Source organism: Notothenia rossii (genome assembly GCF_949606895.1).
Source record: "Notothenia rossii genome assembly, chromosome: 1".
Lineage (NCBI taxonomy): Eukaryota > Metazoa > Chordata > Actinopteri > Perciformes > Nototheniidae > Notothenia > Notothenia rossii.
The window spans coordinates 8,569,409-8,587,513 of record NC_136912.1 but is presented as its reverse complement, the minus strand read 5'-3'; the positions used below and the strand labels follow the sequence as shown (position 1 = coordinate 8,587,513).

Here is an 18,105-nt window from a genome sequence, read left to right as displayed (position 1 = left end):
TTGATGATCTCAATGGGATTCGCCTGGTTAAATAAAGGCTTGAAATGAAATGACATATTGTTAGAAAAATATCACTCGTCACCAGGTTGAGAATCAATGATCAGGTAACTAATTTATTCTTGCAAGAAGGAGCAGAGTTAAATCACATACAAAGAATATGGCTTAACTCACACACATGGGGTATGTTACTCAAAGGAACAGCAAAAAACATCAGGCTTATATAGTCCAAAACACAGGAGATAACAACAAAGTCGTAAATCGAGGTGGCGCTAATATCACCCGCCGGTGTCGAAAAGTCGGGTCATCTGCGATGGGTCATCTGTGACGTCTTCTGGACTTTCAGCAGTTGTGAGATAATGTAGGAGACAACAAATATGTGCCTGTCTCCTCATAAAGATCAACAACCTGAACAAATAAGTCCCATGCCTCCTCAGAATAGAACAACAACCTGTCTTGTGTTATCATTAGAGGAGGCAGCTGCAAGGTCGTACAGTCTCAGAGCCACACATGATATCAGTGCTTTAAAACAACCCAAAGAGTGGAGAGAAAACAGTATTTCTCCAAAATATGATGTTAGAAATATGAATATAAGACTAACAATTATAGTATGTTTGCTAAAGGAGAATATTTTTATCTTGTAAAATAATTCCTAGAACATCTTAACAATGTTGTTCATTTTAGACAGAGGCTTATTATATTTACATCCCTTAGTAACATCCATTTTCTGGGCTCAATATGTGTCTTGGCCGTTTTCGTTGTGATCGCTAAATTCACCTTGTTTCCCTTTGTTTATATAATATTATCACCGCTTTTGTTTTGAAATCACTTCCGTGAGTTTCGCCCCGCCCATCGCTCCAATGACCATTAGACCATTTGTAAGGTAAAAAGCAAAAAGGCCTCTCAAACGGTCTTCCGTTTACGTGTTTAATAAAGAAAAACTATTGGACGGTAGATACATGGATTATGTAACAATAATACATATGACATATTTTTTAAATGTCTCCAGTACCGATAAAAAGACCGATAACGTTGGAGCTTAACGGCGCGTAAAACACACGTGATGACGTCACCAACGAATCGACGACTGAATTAGTCGGAAACTAATTTGGTCATCGATTTTAACCAATTAAGTCGATTAGTTGTTGCACCCCTATACAGGAAGACATCTTTACACAATTCAAAGGTATGTGGGGGATGGAAGGAAGGTGGGGTTTAAAAGAAGGGAGGAAAATGTAATTTCTCGCATGAGAATAGGTCATACAGGTCTCAATCATACTTTAAAGTGGACCTATCATGCTATATTTGAATAATATAGTGTAGGACCATACCTAATATAAGGCATATTTATACTTTTTCTTTTTCAAAATACCAAACAGATCATGCATTTTAGCCATTCCTCATTTCGCTCAATTTAACAGTCTTTTCATGGGCTGATTCTGTGAGAACAGCACCATCTACAGGCCTGGCATATGTACTACAGTACAGCGTCTCCAGCGCTTTCGAACGGCAATGTCCGTGGCTGTCTCCTCCTGATTTGTGGAGTTGGCCCAATAGCCGTAGCGCCACTTCTGTGACGTCATAGAAGTGTTCAAATCTGGATCAGTCTATCAGATCCGTTGCAGCCCCTTTTTAAGAGATTTGGGTATGCAGGAAAATAGAGAGGGTTGTGTTTTCTGACACTTGGTGAGTTCCCTGGAACACCGGGGACACATATTGATGTATAAAAGACGTACAAAAGTGCATTTTGCATGATAGGTCACCTTTAAGTATAATAGGAAAGCATCCAACTGGAAAGTGTATACACTGTAGCCAGCCAGAAACTGTTGAGTATGTTTTACTGCTTTGTAGGAAATATAGTACTCAGAGAAATGTGCTTTTCCAGACACTGAAGAAAGCAACATTCTATGCCTTGTCGCTATCAGGGCTGTTAGGGAAAACATCAGGCAATATGTATTGTGAGATTATTACGTTTCTAAGAGAATTGATACATTTAAAATAATCTAGAGTTTTGGTTCTTTATTTTATTTCTTTTGTTTATTGTTTTCTGCAGTCTCTTGTCCAGTTTCCAGTCCAGTTGGTGGCGGTAATGCACCTACAAGTTGGTTTGCCAACCGCCAATAAACACTAAAGAAGAAGAAGAAGGAATAGGCGGAACTAACGTTATTCGTCATTCTAGTCGGACCCATTAGAGCGGTGCACTCACTTTCACTATCCGGCTGAGCCGCACGAAACACTTTTCATCTCGGATCATCAGAGGCTGTTGCATCCAAGAAAGACTGATTGAAACCTACGTTTCGAGAGACTACCACGATAATTCAAGGTGAGTTAAACTATTGTATCCGTGTAATTGTTACAAGGTAAGACTTTAGGTCAGTCAGTGTTGTTGTTGACTGGCGCATTTCCACCATGGCGCGGTTTAAGCGTGCCGTGTCGTGCCGGGCCCGTTTTTGGTTGCGTTTCCAATTTTTCTAGCCCGTCAAAATCGTGGTTCTATCGGGGCCAACACACAGGGCTGAGTTTGCTAAACTAGAGAGAGAATCGCTGGCAAGGGAGCTACCACCAGGGCCGTATCCAGGATTTCCTAAATACCGAGGTCCAAACATGCTAGGAAGGTTCGGGGGATACCCCCCGAGATTTTTGGGATTTTCATGATCTAGTTAGGTGTTTTTTAAGTCCTGTGGGGGGTCACAAATTGGATAATATAATGATTTCAAACCATGTCAGTGGGCTGCAGCATAAATTATTTTTTAAAGTGTAATACATAACAATCAGTTGATTGTTACTATTAATGATCTGAACATGCAGAAGAGGCTAACATGATCACAAAAACATTGTCAACATTCATTTTCCATGTCTCTCTCCTTTCCATAACCTGCAGCCTCTCTTCCTGTTCATTACTCTCTCTGTCCTCTACTCTTTCTTTGTTCAATCTCTCCAGGCCCGGTTCCAGAACAAAATGACTCAGTGTGCATCTGAGATTAGAGAGGGTGCAGTGGTAAAGTGCTATAAGTGGGGAGTGGACCTAACACCCTCTGGGGGGGTCCTCACTTCCTCTAAGGGGGTCCGGGGGCATGCTCCCCTGGGAAGATTTTTTTTAAAATATTGAAGTTAAAAGCATCAATCTGGTGCACTTTGAGAGCAAAAGAGATCTATGGATCTATGTGCTCTTTGCTTGATTCATGCCTTCCCAGTCCTTTATCACATAGCCTATAAGAGCATGGCGCCAGTTGTTGTAGCCAGTTGTGGTGAAGGCACCTGACTTACTTGAACCGAAATGTCTACATGCATAGCAGAAGATGGCATCTCTTTAAATGAATATTCCAGCCAATCTGTGTTTTGAAACCATGAGCTGCAAAATGAGCGCCTTACCCCACTGTACAGGCGAGTTGAGTACTTTTTAAATATACCTGTGCAGGCTCTGTTTTGCCGAGGTCCTCTGGCACTTGCGGGCCACTGAGGGGTGGCGGTGTTTGGGGCAACGAAGACGGCTGCCGCTGCTCCGCCTCCGTGGGCGAGGCGGGCAAAGCCGGCGAGTCGGGCGTTGGTGTCCACGACAGTGGCCGCGGGTAACGTAATGTCCCCATGATTCTGAACTGTTATTACCTGCAGTAGATGCAGTGTTACTGGCGATAAGGGCTGGTTGTTTTAACCATGTTCTGATGTCCATCATTGACTGCTCTGTAAGCACCTTGCAGATGATGAATGCGCAGCGGCACAGGTCACGCGCACCTGACATAATAACGTTACTTACCGTTTAAATTGACCAAATAAATGCAGCAGACAATGTTATTTAACCACAATTACAATTTATTTTATTCCAACTATATTCTTCTTATTATTGTTATTATATATGTAATATTTTTCACTTTTTTTTTTTTCACTTTTCACTTTTTCAAATGAGGGTGCATAACGACTCGACTGAGGGTGCAATGCAACCTTATGCACCCCCGTAGAACCGGGCCTGATTCTCCTCCTCACTTGTCGCTCCTGCCAGTGAATTAAAAGCAATTCAGCCATTTAGTTAATTTCACTTGTTTGTTTGCATTATTTCTTTATTTTAATCTGTTTTGTTCGATTCTCAAAAGAGAACAAAGATGTAAGCAAATGGTGTTTTATACAATTGTATGTTATTATGACATCATAACTGCAATAGATGCATGTTGTTTTAAAAATGATGCCTATTGTAAAACAAGACTATTGTTATAGATAGATAGATAGATAGATGGGGTTATTAAGCCTACATTATTTTGTGTGACTACCTGCAGTTCCTCCCTGATTTCCATCACTTTCTCTCTGTCTCTCTCTCTCTCTTTCTCTGCCTGTCCTGTCTCTTCCTTACCAAAGCTGAGCCTCGACTGACGTAGTCTTTTCATTATATCTGAGTCAGTGTAAAAAGAAAACAATACAAGGTTATATTTTCAGTGTTTTACTCAAATTGAAATGAAAGAAAAGCGTTACAACGTTTGTTAAAAGGTAATCCTTCTGAAATTGGATGAATGTAATTAACTTTAGCTCTCTAGCTAGTTTATTCACGCAATTTAAACCAAAGTATAGCCTATAGCTGCAATATAAGTTAGTGTGCATGTTGTCGGACGTCCACTGACTAACGTAGAGCAGCCCGCTGGACTCAGATCTCTAGATACCTCATCACTCCTCCCATGCTCCGATACAAGCCCGGGCTGCGGTAGTTTGTTGATACATGTCGTCTTCTTCTGTTTGCTTTAACCGAGGCTACGTAATTATGCAGCGCCCCCATCGGCAGTAAATGGAAGTACTACAAAGAACCCCGTTTAGTGCAATTATTTCACAAGTTTTGTTATACACAGCTCAGAAAATATTACCGAGGTCCGGACCTCGGTGACCTCAATGGTGGATATGGACCTGGCTACAACTACAACAAGATGAACATATTTGACCGTGATTTAATTTTTATACACGTTTCAAAATGATGCCGAAATAAGAACAGACTACTATGAGAATGGCCCTGACACCATTTCAGCCCAGATTTTCAAACTCCTGGCAGGACAAGCTCCAGCTCAATTCTCGCACTGAATACAAAAAAAAAAGTGAGTGAGGGACTGCAATATAAGAGGGAAAGAAAGAGAAACTTCAAACTGTTCAATTGTTATGATGTGTAAAGACTGATATTGTTCTACAATCGGCTGAAACTGTTAAGTCATGATGTGAAACGGTTAACAAAGAAAAAGGGAATCTCAAGCTGCTGCTAAACTTTATTTTATTTATCTAAAATTAAGCACTTTTAAGATGCACATATTTTCAAAAGCTATTTTATTTATTTTCTCTATTTTATTTTTCAAATGCAGCCCGAGAGGAACATTACACATATCCGTTATCCACACTATTTACTGTATATCTGTTCAGGTCAATGTTAATTTACAATAAATATTGTTGTTTTTGAATTGTACTTTGTTTATTTGATTGGCAGTCAGTTGTTGATACATGCAGACGTTGATAAAGCTACAGGCTACTTCAATATCACACTAATTCATAAAGCAAGTTAGACATTTTGAAGTTCCGGACCTTGCACGGGGACATTTTCTCAAACTGGACCTTGTTGAGTTGTAGTTACCCCTGCACTAGAGTATCTCAAGAATACACAATATGCAGAAAATACTGTATACATGGAGTACATTAAACAGTCTCACTAGCTAATGTTTGCTTTCTGTGTTAACTTAGTGATAGTTAATGACACAGATGGCGTTATAACCGTGGTTCAAACAACCATTTAATGTCACTTTCTATGTGAATAAAGTCATTTTAATGAAATAAAAGTGAACAAACTGAGCTGTAAGTTAGAATGTAAGTTGCTACACAGATTATGAAGAATTATATCAAAATATTTGTATTATATTAATAATGATTTAATAATAATAACTTGTTATCGTTAATAACTATCTGACCTTTCTATCATTTTCAGCAGCATGGAGGAGTACAAGGAGACCCCTGGAGCTCAGGTCAGTGTGCACTTCATCACAATATATTCCTAATTCCAGCGTTTCCGCCAGGCGGGCGTCTTGCCGTGATTTGAAGCCCTTATTCAGCACGGAACGCCCTGAACTCGAGACAAGGGTGTCCAAAAGAGTTGTTATTGCTTGAAATGACGAAAAGGACAAGGACATCCCTCTGTTGGAGGGGCAAAGGAGTCTGGTGGGATTATTTTCGCCGCCAACAAAGCGTGTTTCTGTGACGGAAAGTGTACTGCCGGCGAGCCTTGACAGGGGTGTGCTAGTGGAGCACGCGCGTGAACTAGAGAAACTGAGGCTCTGGTAAACTGTGGTAACATGAAGAGCCGTTTGGGAGCCGAAAGAGCCGACTCTTCTTAGTGAGCCGAGCCAAATGATCCGACTCACTAAAAAGAGCCGGAATTCCCATCACCACCTCCAATACCACCGTATGACCAATGTTAAAATACAGTCTATGCACAGTTCATGCAGGACTCGGAGGCACATGTATTCATAACAACTGTTACGTCCCCACTAGGGATGAGGAAATGCAACACACACCAGTTGGAATTGGTAATAATTATGAATAGTTTTAATGTATAACAGGTAGACAAAATGGCAGGCAAGCAGCCTGAAACAAACAAAGTGCCACAAAAACACCGGTTTAAATAACAACCAAAAGTGGGCGCAAGTTTAAATCAGTGATGCAAATTAGTCGCTTTTCGGCGCCTCCCGCTTTTTTAACGCTGATTTGGGTGACTTGTGTAATTCGTGGAGAACCGAAGAGTTTTCGTTTTGGGGGGGGGTCCGTCAGTCCGTCCGTCCGACTGACGGACAACTTCTCACTTCAAAAAAGAAGAAGAAATCTAGATCGCAAAATAATTAAACAAGCGAGTGCCTGTTTTTCCTGGCCAAGGACAGGTTCATTAAACACAACACGAGCGTAACGTGTCTTCACGTGGTTATGTCTCGTCTGAAAGGAGTAACGGAGAGCATCGGAACGCCGCTCCAGCTCTTCAAATATTGCAGTACCCATAAGGAGTCGTAAACATGCCGCAGTGTTTGCGAGGTTGTGTCTTTAGTTGTAAGCATAGTGGCGATCTGTTGTTATTAGCATCTGGTTAGCTAGCTATGCTAACGAATTTAAAGAGCTTTTCTACAACCAGGTGGAAGAGAGCTCTCTCGTGAGAGGCTCAAATAACCTCAGCTCAGTGAGGTTAACGCACACCTTGATATCATCATTATAGTTATTAATGAGACATTAGAGACTAAATTATTAGCAGGTATAAAATACTATATGACGGTAACAAAAAAGTTGTTAAAAAGAACAAGAATAGAGTTTAAAAGGGGAGTGATTTGTAAAATATCCCAAAAAGAAAAATCTGCTTACAGTTCTGTTTCAAATGGGTGTTGAGAGATGTATCCATAGATCTCCTCACGTTGCTCTCAAAGTGCACCAGATTGATGCTTTTAACTTCAATATTTAAAAAAAAATCTTCCCGGGGGAGCATGCCCCCGACCCCCCTAGAGGAGGTTAGGTCCCCCCCCACTTAAATCATGTTCACATGGATAGGATACTAAATACATTTGCACGCATCTTGTGTCCATATCTTTCTGTTCTGGTGGTCATGCCACAACCGTGCACGTGAATGCATGCATGCGTCAAACATGAGTCATGGTGAGATATCTGGATTAAGAGGTTGCTTTTTCTTTGCACGGCATGAAAGAAAGGCTAAATGAATGGGCTGTGATTTTATTTTTTTTAACAGAGGTTTAGTTCAATAATTTGTACGGCCCTCGGAGGATGTTGTACAAATTTAAAGGAAAAAGGTTCCCCACCCCTGCTGTAAATAATAATAAAAACCCTTGATTTATAACTTAACATCTCCGTCTCCTATTGATCTGAGTAAATTATAAAGAACAGCCAGTTAATTGAAGGATTATAGCACAGGCCTTTGTCAGATGGTATATTACGCTGTTTCTTTTCTGCTTCGAATAGTTCTCTCTTTTTTCACCATACCTGTGTTTGCATCACTGTTAAATGGGCAACCAAACAAAGGGAGGACTCTAATAAGTGAGCCTACTTAAATACAAAGGTGTATATATACTGTATATATACATATGTATAGACATATGTAGAGTTGCAAGAAAAAGTATGTGAACCCTTTGGAATTACCTGGATTTCTGCATAAGTTGGTCATAAATTGTGTTCTGATCTGCATGTTTGAAGTTTGCAAAAGAGCACCTGGATGTTCCACAGCACTACTGGCAAAATATTCTGTGGAGAGATGAAACCAAAGTTGAGTTGTTTGGAAGGAACACACAACGCTATGTGTGGAGAAAAAATGGCACAGCACACCAACATCAAAACCTCATCCCAACTGTGAAGTATGGTGGAGGGAGCATCATGGTTTGGGGCTGCTTTGCTGCCTCAGGGCCTGGACAGATTGCCATCATCGACGGAAAAATGAATTCTCAAGTTTATCAAGACATTTTGCTGGAGAACTTAAGGCCATCTGTCCACCAACTGAAGCTCAACAGAAGATGGGTGATGCAACAGGACAACGACCCAAAGCACAGAAGTAAATCAACAACAGAATGGCTTCAACAGAAGAAAATAGGCCTTCTGGAGTGGCCCAGTCAGAGTCCTGACCTCAACCCAATTGCGATGCTGTGGCATGACCTCAAGAGAGCGATTCACACCAGACATCCCAAGAATATTGCTGAACTGAAACAGTTTTGTAAAGAGGAATGGTCCAAAATTCCTCCTGACCGTTGTGCAGGTCTGATATGCAACTATAGGAAACGTTTGGTTGAGGTTATTGCTGCCAAAGGAGGGTCAACCAGTTATTAAATCCAAGGGTTCACATACTTTTTCCACCCTGCACTGTGAATGTTTACATGGTGTGTTCAATAAAAACATATAATTGTTTGTGTGGTTTTAGCTTAAGCAGACTGTATTTGTCTATTGTTGTGACTTAGATGAAGATCAGAACACATTTTATGACCAATTTATGCAGAAATCCAGGTAGTTCCAAAGGGTTCACATACTTTTTCTTGCAACTGTATATATACCCAACTCAACAGGAGAACCCTCACTATTGCAGTGGTGCAAACTAAAGAAAAGGAGACTGTAAGAAATCACAGCTAAACTAAACAACTACAGTCAACGTAGAGGCTAAGATACTCTAGTCACATCTAATCATATCAACACTACCAAACACAGACCACACAAGTTAACCACAGAACGAAGAGCAAGTAGCGAGAGGCGTCTGTTCACTCAACAGAGCCTCCAGAGTGATAATTGTCCCCAGGCTTTATAGTCATCCCCAGCAGGTGTGCGCCGGCTGTGCACTGCGATTGGAGTGCGTCGGGCCCGGAATGCTCCAATCACAATCTTCAGGGGGCAGACCAGGAGATGGCAGCCAATGACGTCAGGGCAACCGCACAGCTCATTTATATATCACACAGTTAACACAGTTAAGAGGACCAGGAAGGCAGCAACCGTAACAATAACATTATTTGTTGTCAGCCACAGCTACATGTACAAAGGGCAGTCAATTCAATAGCTTTATTAGCATGACCATAATTACATACAGTATTGCCAAAGCTCTGTATAGTTGCAACATCTATACAAAAATACACACAAATAAACAGTTATAAACAAACTGCTAAGAACATGTTTTTTACGAGGAATACAGATTCATTTAATTAATATAATACATTAATACAAGATAAAATATGATATATATATTCAGTGTGCGAAAAAGTACACGTCCCACCGTCCGGGACGTGTTATTTACAATATCGGACAAGTAGATATTTCAATTGACTTGTCCGGCGGACAAGTGACGTTTTTCGCCCTGATTTATTGATAAATTCAGTTTACAAAAGGCAGAACTCATTCGCAAATTGTCAGTGTCCGCCATTGTTCGTTTAGAAATGTTAGTTTCGGTTCTGCTTGTCGATTCCTAAGGAAATGCATCTCGCCGCTTTCTGTACAGACGGGGGCGGGGCGGGGCAGCGCTGGAAGTGTAGCACAGTGGCAGGGTTGGGAAGCAAAACTCTGTTCCGAGTAGGAACAAATAACAATTGTCCGGTACCGGGATTAATAAGAGTTGTGAGGATAGGAGGCGAGGCCGAGCCCCGCGGACCACAGCTCTCTCTCTATGCTCCGGATCAGCTGTTCGCTGCATGGTGCAGCTCAGCGTCTCTCTCTCTTTCTACACACAGCGGATCCGCTGCCCGTTTAACAGCCTCATCTTTTTCAAACTTTCTTATGTTCTTTCTCTGACACGTAATGAAGGTTATTAAGCGTTTTAGCTCATGTGTTGTTAATATTGACCGCCATTTCCTTTATGAAGTGAAGCAGCCTCCCTGTGTCCTCGCGCTGTCCTCACATCCCCGGACCCCCAGACTCGGAGGAGCAAAGGGATGTCAGTGTTGTTTATGAAGCAGGGTATAGAAACTACATTATTGAAATGAAAATACTATTTATTTACTTTTACAAACAGTGAGCAGCTGGGCAGATGCAGCATGTAATACATATGCATAAGGACATGTGTAAGCGTGCAAGCGTCTTTGAGTTGTAGAAAAGCGAATAATTAATTATTACTTATTATTATAAGCTATTATTATTAGCCTATTATCGTTATATTTAAGGCCTAGCGCTTTTCTACATAGGCAGGTATCAGGCAGGTTGCAGTGTAACATCAGAGGAGACTGGGCCAATTGTACATTCTCAAACTGCACCACTTAGAACTAACTAAACAATGCAGAGATTATTTTTATATAATTGTATTCAATAACCATAATAAATTAAACAGTATGAAGTGATTTGTAAATAGGAATACAGATTTGACTTAATGTTTTCATAAATATATTTTTCTCCCACTTTATCATGGGACTTATTTTTACCCTCTCAAAGAACCGAAAATAACCAGAATCGAAAAGCAGAACCGGAATTGTTCGAATCCAAACGATACCCAACCCTATGTGTGAAAATGTAAAATACGATGGCGAAGAAGAAGATTCCAGTGGCCCCAATTTTTGTCCATTCTGGACAAGTGAAAAATGTATTCGGACAAGTAAATTGCCAAACTCACTTGTCCATGGACAAGTACTCTCTAAAAACTTTTTCTCACACTGATATATATATATATATATATATATATATATATATATATATATATATATATATATATATATATATATATATATGATGTGAGAGCGTGTGTATCAGGTCAGTCCGATTCCCTCAAACTGTGGCAGGCAGAGACAAACTGTCCTGCAACAATGCAGCTCTCTTTATACCCCCCCTGGAGTATTTTTTTTTTTTCATTTTTAAATATTTGAGGATGCTTATGGTTGAGTTTTGGGAATAATTGTTTCCGTATAGGTTCAAAAGTTGGGCATTGTGTGAGGAAGTGCTGCTCTGTCTCCACAGCCGTTCCTCCTCACTGTTGGCATGATCGCTTCTCTTTTGGCAGCCATGTTTTCTTGTACCTGCCTGTTTCTATGGCCAGGCTGTGTCTCTCTCTCTCTCTCTCCGCCTCTCCCCTGTCTGTGTCTCTGTCTCTGTACCTGCATGTTTCTATGGCCAGGCTGTGAGCACTCACAGTATGCAAAGTAGTCTGGTGGGATTCTTTTCGGAGTATTGAAGATCGTTTCCCCGACATCGGTGGCGCCTGCCACAGGACAACACGGAACGTGCGTGATTGGGACGCGATGAGCGCGGGGGTGCTATTGGAGCTCGCGTGTGAACTGAGGTTCCGTGGTAAATTGTGGTAAAATGACTCACTAAAAAGAGCCGGAATTCCCATCACTAACGTAAAGAGATAGTCAATCAATGTTTATTTATATAGCCCAATATCACAAATGTTACATTTGTCTCAGTGGTCTTCACAGTTTGTACAGAATATCAGTATGACAACACAAAACCCTCTGTCCTTAGACCCTCACATCGTACAAGGAAAAACTTCCAGAGAAAACCCACAGTTTAAAGGGGAACATGGGAGAGCAACAGAGGAGGGATCCCTCTCCCAGGACGGACAGACGTGCAATAGATGCCGTGTGTAAATCGAAAAGATAATACATCTACAACATAGGTAGACCAAATGTTTAGAAATGCACGTGTCCACAACAAGAAGACGAATCCACGAGGATGTCAGCAATCCTGTGGGAGCCATCATGGAAGTAGTATGGTGAGAGTCTGGCAGGACCGCAGAGACAGGTTCAGCCACGGCTCAAAGTCCAGGACTCAGATCCAGTACTCAGGATCCAGGACACACGACCACAGCAACATGATTAGCCTCGACTCAGGATCCCGGTATATATATGGACACAAAAAGAAGATTTTGGGGGAAGCTGGGTTAATCGGAACATGAGAGTACACAGGTACAAACAGGCTGAAAGAAGGAGTAAGGTGCCCCCCCCCAACAGTCCAAGCCTATAGCAGCTAAACTAACGTGTCTACATACATGCACTCCCTTAGGATAGGTTGAGGGAAAAGGGTAGCAAGTAAGAAGTAGGAAACAGAGGAGGAGAGGCACACACAGGGAGAAAGGTCCCCACTGGAACCTGAATTGGATAGAGGTAAGGAGTAGGTCAGTGGCTACATTCCACACTCCCGGGCCAGGCTAGGCCTTCTCTGCATCCTGTTACCCTCTAATAAACCTCGAAAGGTCAGAGAGGGGAAAGGTTTTTGGATGAAGTTTTAAATATAAGAACTACGTTTTTAGGATTTAAGTGAAAGAGTAAGAACTAAAATGTATAGGTGAAGAGGCACAACGTATCTACGTCAATGCACTCTTATTCGATGATTTTATCACTATAAGCTTTATCAAAAAGGAAGGTCTTAAGCGTACTCTTAAAAACGGATAGGCTGTCTGCCGCCCACACACAAACTGGAAGCTGATTCCACAAATGTGGAGCTTGATAAGAAAAGGCTCTGGCTCCCATTGTACTTTTAGAGACTCTAGGAACAACTAACAACCCTGCATTCTTGGAACGCAATAGATAGTACCTATAAGGGATGGAGCCCCCTCCCCCCGCGCTCTCAGGGTGGACGCCCTCTCAGCCCTGGTCCACGTTGCTCAATGAGCGCAGGTTTGTGAGAATGATGGATGGAAGTGGTGACCGGCTGAATCTCTTCTGAACCCCTCCCCTCCTTCCTCGTCTCTATTTCCTGGTGTTTCTAAGCGGCTCCCGAGGAATGTCATCCAATAACGAAGAGCACAGATGGCTTGGTGTATTCGTAGGAGGCCGATCGCTTTGCAGCTCTAGCATAGCCTCGCGGCTGTAGCAGCGTACCTGTTCGTGCTGTAACTCAGGTGTGTCTTGGAAAGTTGTATGACCAGACATGGTCTGCAGAAGGCAAATGTAAGCCACAGGATCAAAAGCATGGTCTCTCAAAATGACGTTTCATAAAGACACGACAAAGTTTAGACAATAATTAGACCAAAAAAACTAAAACAAGACGAACGGAGCATACTGAGACTCGCGGTGACAGGATGCCATCTCCCTCTGTCTCCTGTATACCAGAGGTGGGAGTAAGTCATACATGTGCAAGTCCCAAGTTACTTGGGTGAGAGTCAAGCAAGTCAAGTCATGCGAAATCCTGATGAATAACCCGAGTTTCTGCATTTAAATCAGTCACATGACTTGAGTCGCATATTTTTTGACTTGAGACTTGCTTGACTAACATTGATAAAAGACTCGACTTGACTTGTGTAGGGGTGTAGAGTTATTTGTTAATGTGGAAAATAAAACTCTGAAATCATAAAACAGGTAATAGGGGGAATAATTGGGCAGGTGTGTGTGTGTAGAGGTGTGTGTGGTTAAAACGTAGCAGACTGCGGTCGCTCTTTAGCTGTTCTAATGAAGGTAAACAGTGAAAGGCACAGCTCTTTGCAGCTGGTGCTGCTCTTCTCAGATTCTGCTGAGTTACACGTTACTCCTCCTGGTGCTGCAGAGATGTCATGAAGTGAAGGAGGTTTTCCTTCTATAAAACACCTCCGGGCAGCAGATACTGTGAGAGTCACAGACATGACTACATAGGTCAAGGCAGACTGGTTACAGACTCTCCTGTTTTGCCGATCTGCTGCTTGAACAAATAACTCTACACCTCTACACAAGTCGAGTCTTTTATCAATGCAAGTCTCAAGTCAAAAAATATGCGAGTCAAGTCATGTGACTCGAGTCCCCCACCTCTGGTACAATACTGTGGTTAGAATGTTGCTGTATTACTGTATCAAATATAATGCAAATATAATAAACCCAAACAGTAGTGCTGGGGGGAAACTATTATTTTGAAAACGATTAATCGGGCAATTATTTCATCGATTAGTCGACTAATCTAACGATTATTTTTCTGTTGTTCGATTTATAAAAACATAATGTATCTCAAATAAATACCAAAAAACATGACTTAATTCATGACAACTGCGCACCAGCTTACGTGCAGCCCTGGCCTGGACATTGCTTGGCTCCGTTAGTTGACATATATTGATACTATAAGCTGACTAACGTTAGTCGAATGTTATGTTTGACTCGTAAACGACCACAACATGAGTTAGCTCTCTGTGCAGTTTGTTGGTTCCGGGTTAGTAGCGGCTAGATAGCGGTGTTATGCAGACGTAAACTAGCTACCATTCCATCCAACATTAAATGCTCACAAACGTTAACTAACACACAGCTGGCACCGCTAGCTAGGTAGCTAACATTAACTACTAACTAACCAACCAAGCACGAACAAACCGCACGGAGAGCTATAAGATAGTTAGCACTACCGAAGTGCACAGAACTCAAGCTGCACAACACACTAGGGCTGTTCCTATTTATGAATATGCTTTTATTTTGAAGGAGAGGTAGCGCTGTTGACAGGAAGTTGTTGTTGCTATGGAAACAACGTGACGGAGATTAACGGAGAAAAGTAATATCTACATATAAAGACAGAGAAAGTAAACGATAAAGTTTATGGTTAAGTGTTAGCACCCCCCGAACAAGCTCTTACGTTGATATTGGAGATTTCAATAAATTCAATTTGAAAGACCTAGGGCGAGATGTTTTTGTTTTGGGGCTTTTTGCAGGGCTTCGTGCGCAATCCTGTGAGGAGGAGGTGGTAGCCGTTTCAGTCTCCATAGTGTTTAAAGTGCGATTGCGAACTGCTTGTTGTCGTTTTCGGTGACCCACGTGTGTGTGGCGATGCGTCGACGAGGAAATATGTCGTAGACGATATTTTGAAGTCGACGCATCGCTACAGCACTACCAAACAGTTGATAAGTAGTATTTTGTTAACTCAAGGTTTATATTAAGTGAGTTTTTATTGTGTTAACTTGTGTATTCATGCTTTTTAGATTGACTTTCTCTCTTTTTCTGTCCGTCTGTTCTAGAAACCGAAAGGAAGAGAGAGACGTCACAGCTGTCAGCAATGTGACAAATCCTTTTCAAGATCTTTAAATTTAAAGCGCCACCTGGATACTCACACAGGAGAAAAACCGTACAGCTGTGAAGAGTGTGGAACAACTTTCACTAGAGCAGATGCTCTCAAAACACATCAACGTATTCACAGGGGAGAAAAACCGTACAGCTGTGAAGAGTGTGGGAAAACTTTCGGTACATCAAGTAATCTCAAAACACATCACCGTATTCACAAGGAAGGGAAACTGTACAGCTGTGAAGAGTGTGGGACAACTTTCATTAGATCAAGTAATCTCAAAACACATCAACGTATTCACAGGGGAGAAAAACCGTACAGCTGTAAAGAGTGTGGGACAACTTTCACTAGATCAAGTAATCTCAAAACACATCAACGTATTCACACTGGAGAAAAACCGTACAGCTGTGAAGAGTGTGGGACAACTTTCACTACATCAAGTACTCTCAAAACACATCAACGTATTCACACTGGAGAAAAACCGTACAGCTGTGAAGAGTGTGGGACAACTTTCACTTCATCAGGTGCTCTCACAAAACATCACCGTATTCACACTGGAGAAAAACCGTACAGCTGTGAAGAGTGCAGTACAACTTTCACTAGATCAAGTACTCTCAAAATACATCAACGTATTCACACGGGAGAAAAACCGTACAGCTGTGAAGAGTGTGGGAAAACTTTCGCTGCATCAGGTGCTCGAGAATCACATCACCGTATTCACACGGGAGAGAAACCGTACTGGTGTGAAGAGTGTGGGAAAACTTTCACTACATCAACTAATCTCAAAACACATCACCGTATTCACACTGGAGAAAAACCATAGTGGTTTTAAGAGTGTGGGAAAACTATGAGAGCTAAGCTAGCTGTTTCCTCCTCCTGATGTCCTGAGAGCTGTAGTTATATAGTCTCATTGAAATAAAGCTTATTTCATTCAAATGTGTCTTTTCTTCAGTGAGATATCTTTATGGATTTCCTTATGACTTGAGAGTCTGATTTTAAAAGTGGTTTAATATTTCTCAGTCTGACTAAAGCAATATAAATGTTTGCTTTTGGGCGAAGTCATCTGAACATTTTGTAGTGTGCAAGTAATCTGGCACTCTACCTTTGTCCCTATATTTAGATAAACAAATGAATCACCATAATTGCATTTAATAATTCATATTTCACGACTCACTGTTACTGTAGCACTGACCACTTTTTTGTATAAAGTGCATTCAATTGAAAACACCATAGTGTTACAGTTAAATTATTTACAATTATAAACACAATTTATGTACATAAAAGTATTTACATATAATAAATAGATAATCAACGGCTACAATATCAGAGAAATTAGAATGTAACAATTGCACTAATGGCTCTGTGTGTTTTTTGTCACCAATATTATATTTTAGTTTGCATTGCCTCCACGGCTTTGGTTATGGCATGATAAGAACTGCTCTGTATTCCTAAAGTTTGACCTTTCTTGCAAAATATTTAATTGATTCAGTATAAATGATGGCAACAGCTTGAAGTTAAACTAAGGTAAACACAGGTAAAAAAGCTCAAGTGGATACGAATCAGATGCATGCAACACATTCACTATTTTAGACCCCAGGATGTATTTGTCGTCAGCAGGTATGAATCAAATGTTAGGTTATCAATGACTTCTTGTAAACTAACATTTGTCGTTATGCAAGTCAACAACAACGAGATCTCACTCCACTGCAGAAGAAGAACTGGGGTATACTACGAAGCAGGATTTTCGCTTAGCCGGCTAACATGGAAAACTCTGGGTTTCCGGTCCTACGAAGCTGGTTCTCTTTTTAGCAGGCTAGATCTCCATGGTAACTTATGCTGTGCGGCTAACCTGGGGGGTATACTACGAATCTAGTTCAACCTATCCTGGATATGTTTTGAGTTATCCGGTTGACTTAATCCAAAACAAAGCCGCTCTCGCTAAACTGTACTACAACGCTGGCTATCAACTCGTTTGCTCAAGCCAGCAGTATCCTATCTAGTTAGGTGCGCATTCACATAAAAGGGGTGGTATTTGGAGCATTCGACCAATCACAAACATGGACAAGCGTACTGACAGCGCAGCGTCATACTTCCTGAATGAAAAGTCAACTATAATATTAGTCAAATATGAAGAAGTTAAACTTTAAACATCCATGACTTAAACACTTTATCCAGGATCAAAGCCACATAGCTGCACCTGCAAGGTGAATACAGCTGGTAAAAGAAAAAATGTTTGAATGCGTACATTAACAGGTTTATGATATCACTGCCCCGTCTAAGACACGATCTGACTTAAATTACATTTGACTCGAGTGTTTCGTCAACTTAATGTGTTGCTTAAAATAATACTTCTGCATACAGTACAGTATGTGACACTGTGAGTGTTGCACGGCCAGATACGGCTCGGCTGACTCAGATGAGGAAATATATGATACATTATGATGTGATATGAATGATAATGGGACACATCGACGTCTGCACTCACAGTGCCGCGGACCGTAGGCTACGTAATGTTACTTTGATCCGGTTACTTACGTTGTGGCAGATATTTAATTAAGCTTTCTTAACATAATAGTATAATAATGTGAACATTAATAGAATATCACCTCCGATCTTCAGAGCAATCTGACTATTATAACATTAGCGTTAAGAAAGCTTACTTAAATATCTGTCACAACATAAGTAACCGGATCAGAGTAACATTAA

General features: G+C 41.1%; 1 protein-coding gene across 1 annotated transcript in view; it reads left to right on the top strand.

Moving 5' to 3' along the window:
- Positions 1-2,190: 2,190 nt before the first annotated feature.
- The window catches only part of LOC307021186 (uncharacterized protein), a 50,873-nt gene continuing 34,958 nt past the window's right edge, over positions 2,191-18,105 (top strand). The window contains exons 1-2 of the mRNA XM_079653055.1: positions 2,191-2,320; positions 5,939-5,975. Coding sequence (XP_079509181.1) covers positions 5,943-5,975 — 33 coding nt within the window. The 5' untranslated portion in view covers positions 2,191-2,320; positions 5,939-5,942. The remainder of the gene's footprint in view (positions 2,321-5,938; positions 5,976-18,105) is intronic.